At 45.4% G+C, this 14,029-nt stretch overlaps 1 protein-coding gene across 1 annotated transcript in view; it reads left to right on the forward strand.

Annotated features, from left to right (window-relative positions):
• Nucleotides 1-12,644: 12,644 nt before the first annotated feature.
• The window catches only part of LOC311231599 (uncharacterized protein), a gene marked incomplete at both ends in the record, with an annotated part of 40,221 nt that continues 38,836 nt past the window's right edge, over nt 12,645-14,029 (forward strand). The window contains 2 exons of the mRNA XM_084318227.1: nt 12,645-12,894; nt 13,416-13,715. Coding sequence (XP_084174353.1) covers nt 12,645-12,894; nt 13,416-13,715 — 550 coding nt within the window. The remainder of the gene's footprint in view (nt 12,895-13,415; nt 13,716-14,029) is intronic.

Raw genomic sequence — 14,029 nt, forward strand, 5'->3', positions numbered from 1 at the left:
GTCCTGTTCTCATTCTAGCAGCCTCTATACCTCTCTGTTTTAGTCCTGTTCTCATTCTAGCAGCCTCTATACCTCTCTGTTTCAGTCCTGTTCTCATTCTAGCAGCCTCTATACCTCTCTGTTTCAGTCCTGTTCTCATTCTAGCAGCCTCTATACCTCTCTGTTTCAGTCCTGTTCTCATTCTAGCAGCCTCTATACCCCTCTGTTTCAGTCCTGTTCTCATTCTAGCAGCCTCTATACCTCTGTTTCAGTCCTGTTCTCATTCTAGCAGCCTCTATATCTTTGTTTCAGTCCTGTTCTCATTCTAGCAGCCTCTATACCTATCTGTTTCAGTCCTGTTATCATTCTAGCAGCCTCTATACCTCTCTGTTTCAGACCTGTTCTCATTCTAGCAGCCTCTATACCTCTCTGTTTCAGTCCTGTTCTCATTCTAGCAGCCTCTATACCTCTCTGTTTCAGTCCTGTTCTCATTCTAGCAGCCTCTATAGCTCTCTGTTTCAGACCTGTTCTCATTCTAGCAGCCTCTATACCTCTCTGTTTCAGTCCTGTTCTCATTCTAGTAGCCAATATGCCTCTGTTTCAGTCCTGTTCTCATTCTAGCAGCCTCTATGTAATGTTTGGGGTTTTGCTCTCCTCAGGGAGCAAAGCCCTAGCGTTACCTGGTGGTATTTGACCTGTCTCTTTGCCATAATTACATTAATTGGTATCTGGTGTGTCTTGTTAAGGTGGCTTTATATGCTCTTCAGTGTCACTACTGACACTGTGAGTCGATCGCCAGAATACCTGAGTAATGCCGTTGTGAGTAAGACTTATCGCTCCTGCCATGGGGAATAAGTCCATTTTGCAATGGCAGCCAGACTCATTGGGAGCAATTTGGGGTTCAGTGTCTTGCCCAAGGACACTTTGGCATGTGAACAGAAGGAGCTGGCATTCAAACCACTGACCAAACCATTGACCATATGATCATTAGTTGACCTGCTCTACCTCTGAGCCAGTATTTTGTGGTACATTGAGGTATTGGTATATTTTGGGGAACTTTGAGGTTCTTTGGGGTATTTCGTGATACTTTGTGGTATTTTAGGGTATACTTTGGGATACTTTGGGGTACTTTGGGGTATTTTGGGGTACTTTGGGGTAACCCTTTGAGAGAAAATGGGGTTTATTCAATGTATGTGATGTATAGATTGGGGGGAGATGGTAGCATGTAACGGTGCCAGAGAGGTCGAAGTGCATGCTGACGGTGGAAGCAGGAGACGGTGGTTCAGTAGAGCAGGGTGATTGTGAGCACCACACTGAGCAGGGCCGAATGTTGACATCCCTTGTAAGAACACATTGATAAGAGCGAGTGTGGGCCCAGAGAGCAGGGCGGAGAGAGGTTCATCTTAATGAAACAGTAATGAAACGTTTTGAAATGTGTGAAAGGTTATTAGCAGTTGTCATGACAGCGTCGCATGACAACCAGGAGAGGGGCGGGGGCCGTCGTTGCTATGACGAAGATCTATAAGTCGAACAGTGTTTCCGGGTGTAAGGCAGACCAAGAGCGACTAGGACTGAGATCACACAGAAGGACACTCTCTCCTCTCATCACGGAGAGGGGGGGGGGGGGGGGGGGGAGGAAGGATGCCACATCATCATTAGCTTCGGCTAACGGGAGAAGGGTTCTGGCTACGACCAGGCCTGACCACCATTGGACTGAATAGCAGAAGGACGATAGACTGAACACACCGAAAGATCATTAGAATAGACTTTTCAAGGACAATACAATCTGTTAACATCTGGGCTGAGGCTTCTGTTTATGTAAATAAACACTGCTTCTCCTTGTAAGGTATTACGCTGTGTCAAAGTGTCGAATTCTTACGAAGGTGGAGAATTATTATGGTTTGCGGATCGCGCTAACGGGGAGAGATAATGATTGAATCAGCCAGTATATGAGACGTCAGGATCATTAAAATTACACAACGCAGAGGAATTGGATGGAGAGAGGATAACACAAGAAGACGTGATACTGGCCAGATTGTCTCCCCTTTATTTCCCCCGGTTTAGTGTTATGTTATCGTTTTCATGTATTCGACTTACTGTCATGTTTTGTGAGACTGAGCTGTCTCCCCTTTTGTTTGCTCCGTTTTAACGTGCCACTCGCCACTCTAAAATAAAAGAGTATTGCTTATTTTGTGAAAGTCAACCCCTGCATTCCGTCTCCTCTGTTCTGCACTGCACCTGGGTCCAACACACCTAACCCAACCGTAACACCTCTATACCTCTCCGTTTTAGTCCTGTCAGGCCTGTTTCAAGAGGGAGGGTTCTTGTCACAGCTGAACTGCTGAAAAGGAACAATGCACATATTTAACATGTTCTCAGTGTTGGGACAACCCCTCTTTCTGTAAAAACAATGCAACACACAGGAAAAGACGATTTTCAGAATAGGTCACCTTTAAAGTAGCTCACAATAAATGCACTTAAAGTATCAAAAGTATTTATCTGGTGTTTAAATGTACTTTGAAAGTACAGAATGACAAAACAGCCAGAATATTATTTTTCTCTCTTTAAACTTTATTAAATGTATTACTCCCTCAATCTTCTCTTCTTGCATGCATGAAGACGGATCAAATGTAACTTCAAATGAGTTAGCATGTAACCTCTTATTAAGCATCGGACGTCCCATCGGGGGGCATTTCCGTGGTATTGTTATCAACTTTGATCATGTACTAGATAAGACCTCATACCTCTCAGCTGGAACTATTTTGCAGGCATCTGTTTGCAAAATAATTCAGACGTAAGTAAAAAATACTTTTATGTCAGTGTGTTCAAACCTCTGTAACTATTTAATTACATTAGCACTGTTGTGGAAGAAAATTCTGAATATTTCCTGAATATTTCCAAATTTGATTGATTGAACATTTTATTAACAGATTGCAGAATGGGTACAATACAGTATGGCTCAATACACACAATTGTTAAGGGGATGCAGACCAGAGAAAGACTTTCGTCTTGTTTACACCAGGGTCCCCCATTTTCAATTCATAATGAATTGTAAGTAGGATGCAATTAGCACTGTGCAATCCATTCTTTGTGGATCCCGCCCTAAGTAAATGGAAGATTGCTCCACTTCTACAAGGTCTATTTGCATGTTCTTGGTATCTAGGGACATGTGGATCTCAGGGAATGTATTCCCAGTGTCAGAAATATTGTGTCTTTTACTAGGCTTGAGTAAATTGTGATGAAACAAAGGAGAATATTGTTATGTTATATGTTTAACAGTTTAAAGTCAATCGGATCCTGTCAACATACAGCGACAGTTATCAGCATTCAGCCCAGTAATCCTGCTATATTTACAGTCAGGAAACCCTTGAGAGTTATTGGGTGTTACTGTTGTAGCATCTTACAGGTGGACCGCTAGCTTATTGGAACCAGCAGGGAGAAAATAATAGAGCAAAGAGTCCTGGCTAAGAGGACAACCCTGTCTAGAAGAGCGCGAAACAGCGAATAGTGGTGAGCAAAGCTTCCCTGTCAAGATCATGGCAGACGGGCCTGTGTAGAGAACTTTGATCATGTGAATGAAACCCTCGCCCAATCCCATCCTTCCTAGTACTGCCCATAAATACGACAACTCCAATCTGTCAAAGGCCTTCATCGCGTCTAAGGACATGACAGCCGTAGGGGTTGCAACATCCTTACTGGCGTCAATCACGTGTAGTAACCGTCTGATATTATCCGTGACCAGACGGCCTCTTATAAAGCCAGTTTGATCGGGGTTGACCAGAAACGTCATGTGCTTTTGAAGTCGGATGGCTAGCACCTTAGCATATAGCTTGAGATTGGATCCGAGGAGACTTAAGGGTCTATAGCTGCCACATTCCGTGGGGTCCTTATCTTTCTTGAGTAGAACAGATATAAGTGCCATATTGACATCCCTGGAGAAGTTGCCCTCCTCGACTGAGTGTAAAATCATTGAAAGTAATAAGGGACCAAGTATATCCCAAAACGCAGTATAGAGTTCCGGTGGAATGCCATCCCAATCAGGAGCCTTGCCCCGCTGCATGTCCGCAATTGCTTCCCTGAGTTCATCTAGTGTGATACAGCGGCGCTGGCGCTAACTACAGACACGGACTGAGATACGAAAACAAAGATGACAAAACAGAATACTAATATAACTTACTGAGATTCAATACAACAGCAGGGCAAGGCAGACGACAGCAAGGTACAAACAGGAACGGGGAACACGGAGGAATGACGCCACAAAGGAAGTGGGAACAGGACACCCTAATATACTCAGACTAATTACAATGATTACAAATGATCAACAGCTGGGGGAAGAAGACACTAGAACTAATATAATACAAAATACAATACAACAATCATGGAACAAGGACTAGGCTAAATACAAAACACAGAATAAGAATGCTAACACAGAACACACCTAAACAGACAACACTTGTAATAAAGACACTAATTGCCACAGTAGAGTGTTATTGATTTGAGCACACAAGATCAGAGTTGAGTGCATTGTCTGCAGGTGACCGCTAGATGGCGGTATGACACAGCTGTCAACTCTCTGCCTGGGGCATTCTCTCTCCCAGACATGAGTTGATCTTGGAGCGTGACAAGTTGGTGGTTATCTCCCCCTGTTGGTTCTTAATGGTAGGGATATCCGCAAATTGATCGCTGGCCCGTATCCTCATAGCCAGTAGGTGACTTGGTCTAGAGCCATGAAAGTAATAGTGCTGTCTTGTTCTGTGCATTTGAAATTCAGACTGTTGTCTTAAAATGGAGTTAATCTCCTTTTTCACTACTTTAATTTGGAGCTTCAGTCAGAATATTTGCGCTGCATAGACGACAGCAATGTTTTATGCAGCTCCTCCAATTCCACCAACTTGGAGAGACACCCCTTGCGGAGATTGGAAGCAAATAGCGTGGTATTACTCCTAATAAACCCCTTGACCGCATTCCACAGAGTTCTGGGGTCCTGTACCGAGCCAGCATTAAACTGCACGAATTCAATGAGCTTCTCTTTAAATTGTAGATTAAATTCCTCGTTCTTCAGCAGTGTTGAGTTAAAGCGCCATCTAGGGGCACGAGATGTCATTTTGCTGAGTGAACCCTTAAGGAGGATGTATTTGTGGTCTGACAGTGCAATGGGCTTCAAGTCAACGTCAAAACTATCGAATAGCCTAGGGGAGGAGAAGACATAATCAATTCTGGATAAAGTTTTATGTCTCGCGGAGAAGAAAGAGTAGTCTCGTGAGGTTGGGTTGAGTACCCGCCACATATCCATAACCCCTGTGTCTTTAGACCAGCCACGTAGGGCCGCGGACGCCTGCTTTTGATCGTGGGTTACCGCATCTCCGGATTTCAATGGATCCCACATGGCATTGAATTCAGCACCCACTATGAATGAGTACTCAGGCATTTTCAGCATCTCTGTAGTGAGTGCAGTATAAAATTGTGCGTCATACACATTAGGGGCGTATGCAGCTATAAGAGCAATTTTCCTGTTAATGTATTCCAATTTCGCTATAGTGATTCGTCCTTCAGCATCCGACCACACGTCTACTAGTTTAATATTCAGCCTCCGCTTAGCCACTATGGCTACCCCCCGGGACCTAGTGCTAAAAGAGGAGGAGCCTATACTATGATAAAATTTGTTTGCAAGTTTAGCACTGTCAGCCTTTAAAAGATGCGTTTCACTCAGCAAAGCCACATCGACCTCCTGTCTTTTCATCCATGTAAGAACACTTGTGCGCTATATATGTTGCATGTTAAGCCCCCCTGAATTCCAGATCAAGATGTTTAAGTTAGCCATAGTCCACCCAGGTTGCAGTATGATTGGACGTGATTCCCCTGAAGTAGAGTACCACAATATATACACAACCCCACGCTAAGGACCTGTTGGGCGAGATCAGACATACAATAGAGCGAGCGAAAAGAAATAAAAAACAAAAAACCCTGTGTATTCTGTTATGACAAGAAGGAGAGTTAAATGCAAACAATATTGTCCGCTGCGGCAGGATAGCTTTGACCTGCCACACGCATACAGTTCTTTGCAAGGGGGAATAACCCCTTCGAATGGACGGACCATAAACATATTCAGTCTGTTTGAGTGAAGACTGTGATCTTCATCCCGCCCGGTTAGAGTCGAATAAGGATAATAAACAACCGTAACAAATCCTTGCGCCGTTTACTGGATAGCTCAATTGCTGGATGGTAAAAAGGGCAAGAGATAAATAATAATGAAAAAACTGATAAGAGTATAGGGCATCTGAATTACATTCAATTAGTCCGTAATCATGTTCGTGATTTAAACAGTACCGTATAGAGAAGTCAGGTATTATCGTCTTGAAGATTGAATAAGCAGCGGTCGAAAGTGAATACCAAAATGCTGGGCTGGCTAGCTAGCCGGTGTGCTAAAAGCACTCGTGCAGTGAGGACGGTAGCTTGGTTAGCTTGTATGCTAGCCGCCCACACGTGGAATCATCGTCGCTCCTATAGGGATGCTAGCCTGGATAGCTAGCATGTTAGCAGGCCACGCGTGAAGCCCGCCTCAGGTACCCGCTCCAGCTTCTCAATGCCCGTCGCTCGGCGCCTGCTCCACCGCGGCCTGTCTGCTCCCCCCCGTCGGAGCGACTGTGCTGCTTCTTTGGATGTAGTCCTCCGCCTCGGATGGTGACTTGAACAGCCGGTTGCACGATACCTCTCCCCGGCCCGTCTTTACCTTTAACGTTGCTGGGAATAACAGAAACACCTCCACAGCTCGCTCTCGTGCCAGATCCATAGCGCCTGCGAACGCTCTTCGCCGTTTAGCTGTGTAATCGCTAAAGTCAGCGGAGAATCTCAATGTACAGCCATTCACAACCGGAGGTTTCAGTCTTGCCTCTCTCAGTATATGCTGTCTCGTCTGGAATCTCAGGCAGCAGAAAATGAATGTGCGGGGGATTGCACGTCCGCCCTTCGCCTGGGTAGCGGGCCTAAAGATCCTATGCGCTCTTTCAATCTCAGGCCGAGCTATCTTTGGAAACCATTTTGGGACCATTTCCACAAGGAACCCAATCGGGTCGTCATCCTCCGTTTCATCAGGCAGTCCATATATTCTCACATTGCATCTCCTGCCACGGTCCTCCAGGTCTGCCGCCTTTATCTCACAATCACGTAGCCTGTCCTCCAAGTTAAGTATTCCCGCGACGTTGGTTTCAGCCGCCTGCACGACCGCGGACATATCTTCCTCCGCCACGGTTAAACGAGTGCCTATTCCAGCCACCTCTTCCTGCAATGCATCCACTCTGCCCGCTAGCTTAGCCAAGATAGCATCCGTTTCTTCTCGGAATATCGCCCTGATGATATCCTTATCCAACTCGGTCAGGGATCCCAGCTTGCTCTGCGTATGTTTAGACATAACTCCAACTTCTGGAAAAACAAATGGTATAAAAAATAAAACGTATTCAGGGATAATGTGGTCCGGTTGCTGAGCTCCGAAATGTCAGCCAGCCATGTGCTGTGGAGCAAAACCGGAAGTCTCTTATATATATTTTTCTTAATACTTATAACAATATCGATAATTATGGATATCGCGTGATATGATATTGTTATTGATATCGTTATCACAATATCATTTTTGGCCATATCGCCCAGCCCTACAAGTGTAACAGAGTATTTTCTGTTTCCCAAATAATAGATTCTTATCAAACTGGTGAACTACACGCCTGTAGCCCCTAAAGCTGCTAAAATACACATTTTGTTCACTGTTTTGTTTCTAGAAGTAGAGCAGGTTGGAAACCCTAAGTATTACTCTCCCCAAAACCAAGACTTCTCCCCAAGCAGAAACAATGTATGAGTAATGCATACCTACTCCCATTATGGGCGGTAAGTGTGTACACAAAGTTAAAACACAGATATACACATTCTCTCCTCAAGTAGATAATGTATTTTTTTTGGGTTATCAATGAATACATTTTTTTACATGTATTAACTCTAGAATTGACACAGTTATCTACAATAGCAACGATAAAGAAGTGCCAACCACATATTATTATAATAATTCATCCAGTTTTCTTTTAAGTGTTTTGGTTAATCAGAGTGTTTACCAATCGTATATTATTGTTTTTTTTGTTCCAAGTGTTATTTTTGATTACATCACTAACAAAATAATAAATGAAAAAATATTAATTTAATCAGATTCATCACTTTATTCAAATGTCCACTAGTGGATGCAATTTTAATTATTTTATTAAAAACGAAGGTTCAAACCCTGACGAAGTTTGAATCCCAAAAACAGGCTTCGGGGACAGCCTTACCAAACATATTATTTATATTATTCAAATTACTCTCAAACATGTTCCGTTGTGATGTCACAGTATGATGTCATAATAGACCATTCTAGAACATTTGTGATGTCACAGTATGATGTCATAATAGTACATTCTAGAACATTTGTGATGTCACAGTATGACGTCATAATCAAACATTCTAGAACATTTGTGTTCTATATATATTCAACAATTCGTTCAGGGGGCCCTCCAAGAGAGGAGATGATGTTTGTATTGTGATTGTATGACAAGAGGAGCAGAGAAGAAGGAGACAGAGACGATAGAAATGTGTTTTGAAGATGAGAAGAAGAAGAAGAGGAGTGTAAACTTTCTCAAGTGTGGACGAAGCAAGAATTGTGGAGGGCAGTAATACGCCACGATGCGTCTACACTGCCGGAAATTCAAATAAGAAGAAGAAGAAGGTCAGGCTTGAGGGGGAGAGGGATGAGAGGAAAGTAGGTAGGCTCGAGTGGCCCAAACTCATTGCCGAGCGATTAGGAGAGGTAAAGTACGTGAACGTTTTGTGGGATGGGAATCTGGCCGTAGGGTGTGGTAGTGAGGGGCAGGTGGAGGTGGCTAGGAAGATGCAGAGCATTGGGGGGGTGGGTATAAGTAAGGTGGCGAGAGTAGGGGAGAAGAGGGGGGGGGGATGTAAGGGGGTGATAGCTGGGGTACCGGTCGAGGTTACAGTAGAGCAGCTGGTGGAAGAGCTAAAGGAGGACGGGCGTAATGGCATAGTTAAGAGTGCAGCAAGGATGAAGAGGGGAGCGGAGAGGGCAGTGACGGGGACGGTAGTGATTACGTTTGAGGGTGGGGTTGTTCCTAGGGAGGTGTTTGTAGGGCGTAGGATGTATAGGGTTAGGGAATTTGTTCATAATCCTCTTAGGTGCTATAGGTGCCAGGGGTTTGGCCATATAGCTACCACGTGTATGAAGGGGATGAGGTGCGCTAGGTGTGGCGGGGAACATGAATATGGGAAATGTGGAGAGGGAGTGAAGCCGAAGTGCTGTAGTTGTGGTGGGGAGCATAGTGTAGCGTTTCGGGGGTGCGAGGTGATGATGAAGGAGGTCGCGGATCGGAGAGAGAGAAGGGAGGGTAAGTTGACGTATGCTGGGGCGGTTAGCAGGGCAGGACAGGGTAGCCAAGAAAGGGTGCAGGGGGTTGAAGGAGGGCATTTGGCAGTGAGGGTAGAGCAGGTGGAAAGAGAGAGGGGAAGGGAGGAGAAATTAGGTATTGTGGCCTTCGTGGCAGGGGTAGTTACTGGTATGGCAGAGGCTAAGGGTAGAACAGAGATGGTGAAGATGATTGTTAGGATAGCGGTTCAACATCTGGGATTGGAAGGTCTGGACTGGAAGGAGGTGTGTAATGAATTGGCTGAGGGGGCTGCGAGGGACAAGGATGCGAGGGACAAAGCAGCCCAGGATAAGATAGCAGGGGGCAAGGAGGGTCCCGCGGAGGGGGGCTCAGGCAGGAAGTAGCAGCAGTAGCTGCACTCCAATGGACAATGTAGTTGATGACGGGGTCCAGTAGAAGAAGAAAAAGAAGGTGAAGAAGGAGAAGAAGGAGAAGAAGAAGAGCCCATAAAAAGAATTGCGGAGGGCAGTAATACGCCACGATGCGTCTACTCTGCCGGAAATTCAAATAAGAAGAAGAAGAAGAAGAAGAACATCTGGGATTGGAAGGTCTGGACTGGGAGGTGGTGTATAGCGAATTGGCTGAGGGGGCTGCGAGGGACAAGGCTGCGAGGGACAAAGCAGCCCAGGATAAGATAGCAGGGGGCAAGGTGGGTCCCGCAGAGGGGGGCTCAGACAGGAAGTAGCAGCAGTAGCTGCACTCCAATGGACAATGTAGTTGATGACGGGGTCCAGTAGAAGAAGAAAAAGAAGGTGAAGAAGGAGAAGAAGGAGAAGAAGAAGAGCCCATAAAAAGAATTGCGGAGGGCAGTAATACGCCACGATGCGTCTACTCTGCCGGAAATTCAAATAAGAAGAAGAAGAAGAAGAGCTCATTGTGCATTTTGAAACAGTACTGAACAGTACTGAACAGATAGACTAAACAACATAGATTGAAGCCTGCATTTCTCAACCAAGGTGCCTTGCCGACCGTTTTGCTGTGGAAAGGTGAGTGTCCACAACGGCTAGCTAGCTGTTCTACTTGAATACTGAATGTTAATATTGAATCAGACACTATTGAATACTGAATGTTAATATCAGACCATATTGAATACTGAATGTTAATATTGAATCAGACACTATTGAATACTGAATGTTAATATCAGACCATATTGATATATAGGTGAAAACAGCTCTGATTATCCTAAGACTGGTAAAATAGATTCCTTACCTCTGTGTTCTATATATATTCAACAATTGTCTCAAGATGGAAAGTGGGAGGAGGCAGACACCAGAGACCTGGACAGAATGGAGAATAGTGGGGAGGAGAATGAGAAAGAGGTGTGGGAAAAGGTGGGGAAGAAGAGGAAGAAACAGACGGAGAGGAACGACAGCGATGGGGGTGAGAATAGCCAGGGCAAGGGTAAGGGGTCGGGTGGTGACGATATGGAGAGTAGGGGGGAGGAGAGTGGGGGAGGAGGGTGGAAGAGGAAGAAAGTGAGGGACGATAGCTCAAGTGGGCCAGGAGGCGAGGGTGCTGGAAATGATGTGGCAAAAGTTATTCATATGGTGGTTAGGCTTGAGGGGGAGAGGGGAGAGTGGAAGATAGGTAGGCTCGAGTTGCCCAAACTCATTGACGAGGAATTAGGGGAGGTAAAGTACGCGAGAGTTTTGTGGGATGGGAACCTGGCCGTAGGGTGTGGTAGTGAGGGGCAGGTGGAGAGGGCTAGGAGGATGAGGAGCATTGGTGGGGTGGGTATACGGGAGGTGGTGAGAGTAGGGGAGAAGAGGAGATGTAAGGGGGTGATAGCTGGGGTGCCGGTCGAGATGGATGTAGGGCAGCTGGTGGACGAGTTAAGGGAGGACAGGCGTAATGGCACAGTTAAGAGAGTAGAAAGGATGAAGAGGGGAGCGGATAGGATAGAGACGGAGACGGTAGTGATTGAGTTTGAGGGTAGGGTTGTTCCTAGGGAGGTGTTTGCAGGGCAAATGGTGTATAGGGTTAGGGAATTTGTTCAGAATCCTCTTAGGTGTTATAGGTGCCAGGAGTTTGGTCATATAGCTAACACGTGTAGGAAGGGGCAGAGGTGCGCTAGGTGTGGCGGGGAACATGACTATGGGAAGTGTGGAGAGGGAGTGAAGCCGATGTGCTGTAGTTGTGGTGGGGAGCATAGTGTAGCGTTTAGGGGATGTAAGGTGATGAAGAAGGAGTTCGAGGTGATGAAGAAGGAGGTCGCGGTTCGGAGAGTGAGAAGGGAGGGTAAGTTATCGTATGCTGAGGCGGTTAGCAGGGTAGGACAGGGAAGCCAAGAAAGGGTGCAGGGGGTTGGAGAAGGGAATTTGGCAGAGAGGGTAGAGCAGGAGGATAGAGAGAGGAGAAATTTGGTATTGTGGCCTTCGTGGCAGGGGTAGTTAATGGTCTGGCAGAGGCTAAGGGTAGAACAGATAGGGTAAAGATGATTGTTAGGATAGCGGTTCAACATTTGGGAATGGAAGGTCTGAAATGGGAGAAGGTGGTTAGGGAATTGGATGAGGGGGCTGTGAGGGACCAAGAAGCCCAGAATAAGATCGCAGGGGGCAAGGAGTGTCCCGCAAAGGGGGGCTCAGACAGGAAGTAGCAGCAATAGCTGCACTCCAATGGACAATGTAGGGGATGATGGGTTCCAGTAGACTGCTGGAAAAAAAGAAGAAGAAGAAGAGCCCATCAAAAGAATTGCGGAGGGCAGTAATACGCCACGATGCGTCTACACTGCTGGAAATTCAAAAGAAGAAGAAGAAGAATATCTCATTGTGCATCTTGAGACAGGATAGATAGATAGACTGTCTATCCTACAACACATAGACTGAAACCTGCATTTCTCAACCAAGGTGCCTTGCCGACCATTTGGTGTGGAAAGGTGAGTGTCCACAACGGCTAGCTAGCTGTTATGGTACCTTGTGTATACTGCACCTGTGTATACTGTTACTATACTATACTTTACTCATAGTATATATTCAGATTCTAATTCTTTATTGCCCAATTAATTAATTAAGATTATGCATCTTGGTCATAATTCAAACAAACATGCACACTTATAATGACTGCATTGTTGATATAAAATAGCTTTGAAATTGACACAACAAACTAGAATGAATGAAAGAGCTTGGATCCAAGCTCTCAATACTGAATTGACTCAGTTTGGGTCTCAAGATGAGAACATTTACAAGCTCTGCTCTGTTTCTTCAGTGATCAACAATGGTGTCACATCAACTCATCACCATTCTGGATGACTTGAAGGAGGAGGAGCTGACGAAGTTCAGGTTTTATTTGAAGGATAAAGGGCATGGCTACATTCCCATCCCAACATGCCGGCTAGAGAACACTATCAGACTGGCTATGATGGAGGTGATGGTGCAGACCTATGGTCCTGATGGAGCTCTGAAGACTACAGAGGAGATACTGAAGCTGGTTGGCAGGAATGATCTGGTGGCAGATCTACAAACAGGTATTCTTGTCAGCCTGTCTAGATGAGTTCCGGCTGTCTTCTCTGTTCTGTGTAGATGTGTTCCAGTTGTCTTCTCTGTTCTGTGTAGATGTGTTCCAGCTGTCTTCTCTGTTCTGTGTAGATGTGTTCCAGTTGTCTTCTCTGTTCTGTGTAGATGTGTTCCAGCTGTCTTCTCTGTTCTGTGTAGATGTGTTCCAGCTGTCTTCTCTGTTCTGTGTAGATGTGTTCCAGCTGTCTTCTCTGTTCTGTGTAGACGTGTTCCAGCTGTCTTCTCTGTTCTGTGTAGATGTGTTCCAGCTGTCTTCTCTCTTCTGTGTAGATGTGTTCCAGCTGTCTTCTCTGTTCTGTGTAGATGTGTTCCAGCTGTCTTCTCTGTTCTGTGTAGATGTGTTCCAGCTGTCTTCTCTGTTATGTGTAGATGTGTTCCAGCTGTCTTCTCTGTTCTGTGTAGATGTGTTCCAGCTGTCTTCTCTGTTCTGTGTAGATGTGTTCTTACTTATTTTGTCTTATTTGTTCTCCAGCAGTCAGGGATGAGACAGGATCAACCTCCAAAGCATCTGGACCCATTACAATGGTGTCACATCAACTCATCACCATTCTGGATGACTTGAAGGAGGAGGAGCTGAAGAAGTTCAGGTTTTATTTGAAGGATAAAGGGCATGGCTACATTCCCATCCCAACATGCCGGCTAGAGAACGCTATCAGACTGGCTATGATGGAGGTGATGGTGCAGACCTATGGTCCTGATGGAGCTCTGCAGACTACAGAGGAGATACTGAAGCTGGTTGGCAGGAATGATCTGGTGGCAGATCTACAAACAGGTATTCTTGTCAGCCTGTCTAGATGAGTTCCGGCTGTCTTCTCTGTTCTGTGTAGATGTGTTCCAGTTGTCTTCTCTGTTCTGTGTAGATGTGTTCCAGTTGTCTTCTCTGTTCTGTGTAGATGTGTTCCAGCTGTCTTCTCTGTTCTGTGTAGATGTGTTCCAGCTGTCTTCTCTGTTCTGTGTAGATGTGTTCCAGCTGTCTTCTCTGTTCTGTGTAGATGTGTTCCAGCTGTCTTCTCTGTTCTGTGTAGATGTGTTCCAGCTGTCTTCTCTGTTCTGTGTAGATGTGTTCTTACTTATTTTGTCTTATTT

This window comes from Notolepis coatsorum, assembly GCF_963971535.1.
Source record: "Notolepis coatsorum genome assembly, chromosome: 7".
NCBI lineage: Eukaryota > Metazoa > Chordata > Actinopteri > Aulopiformes > Paralepididae > Notolepis > Notolepis coatsorum.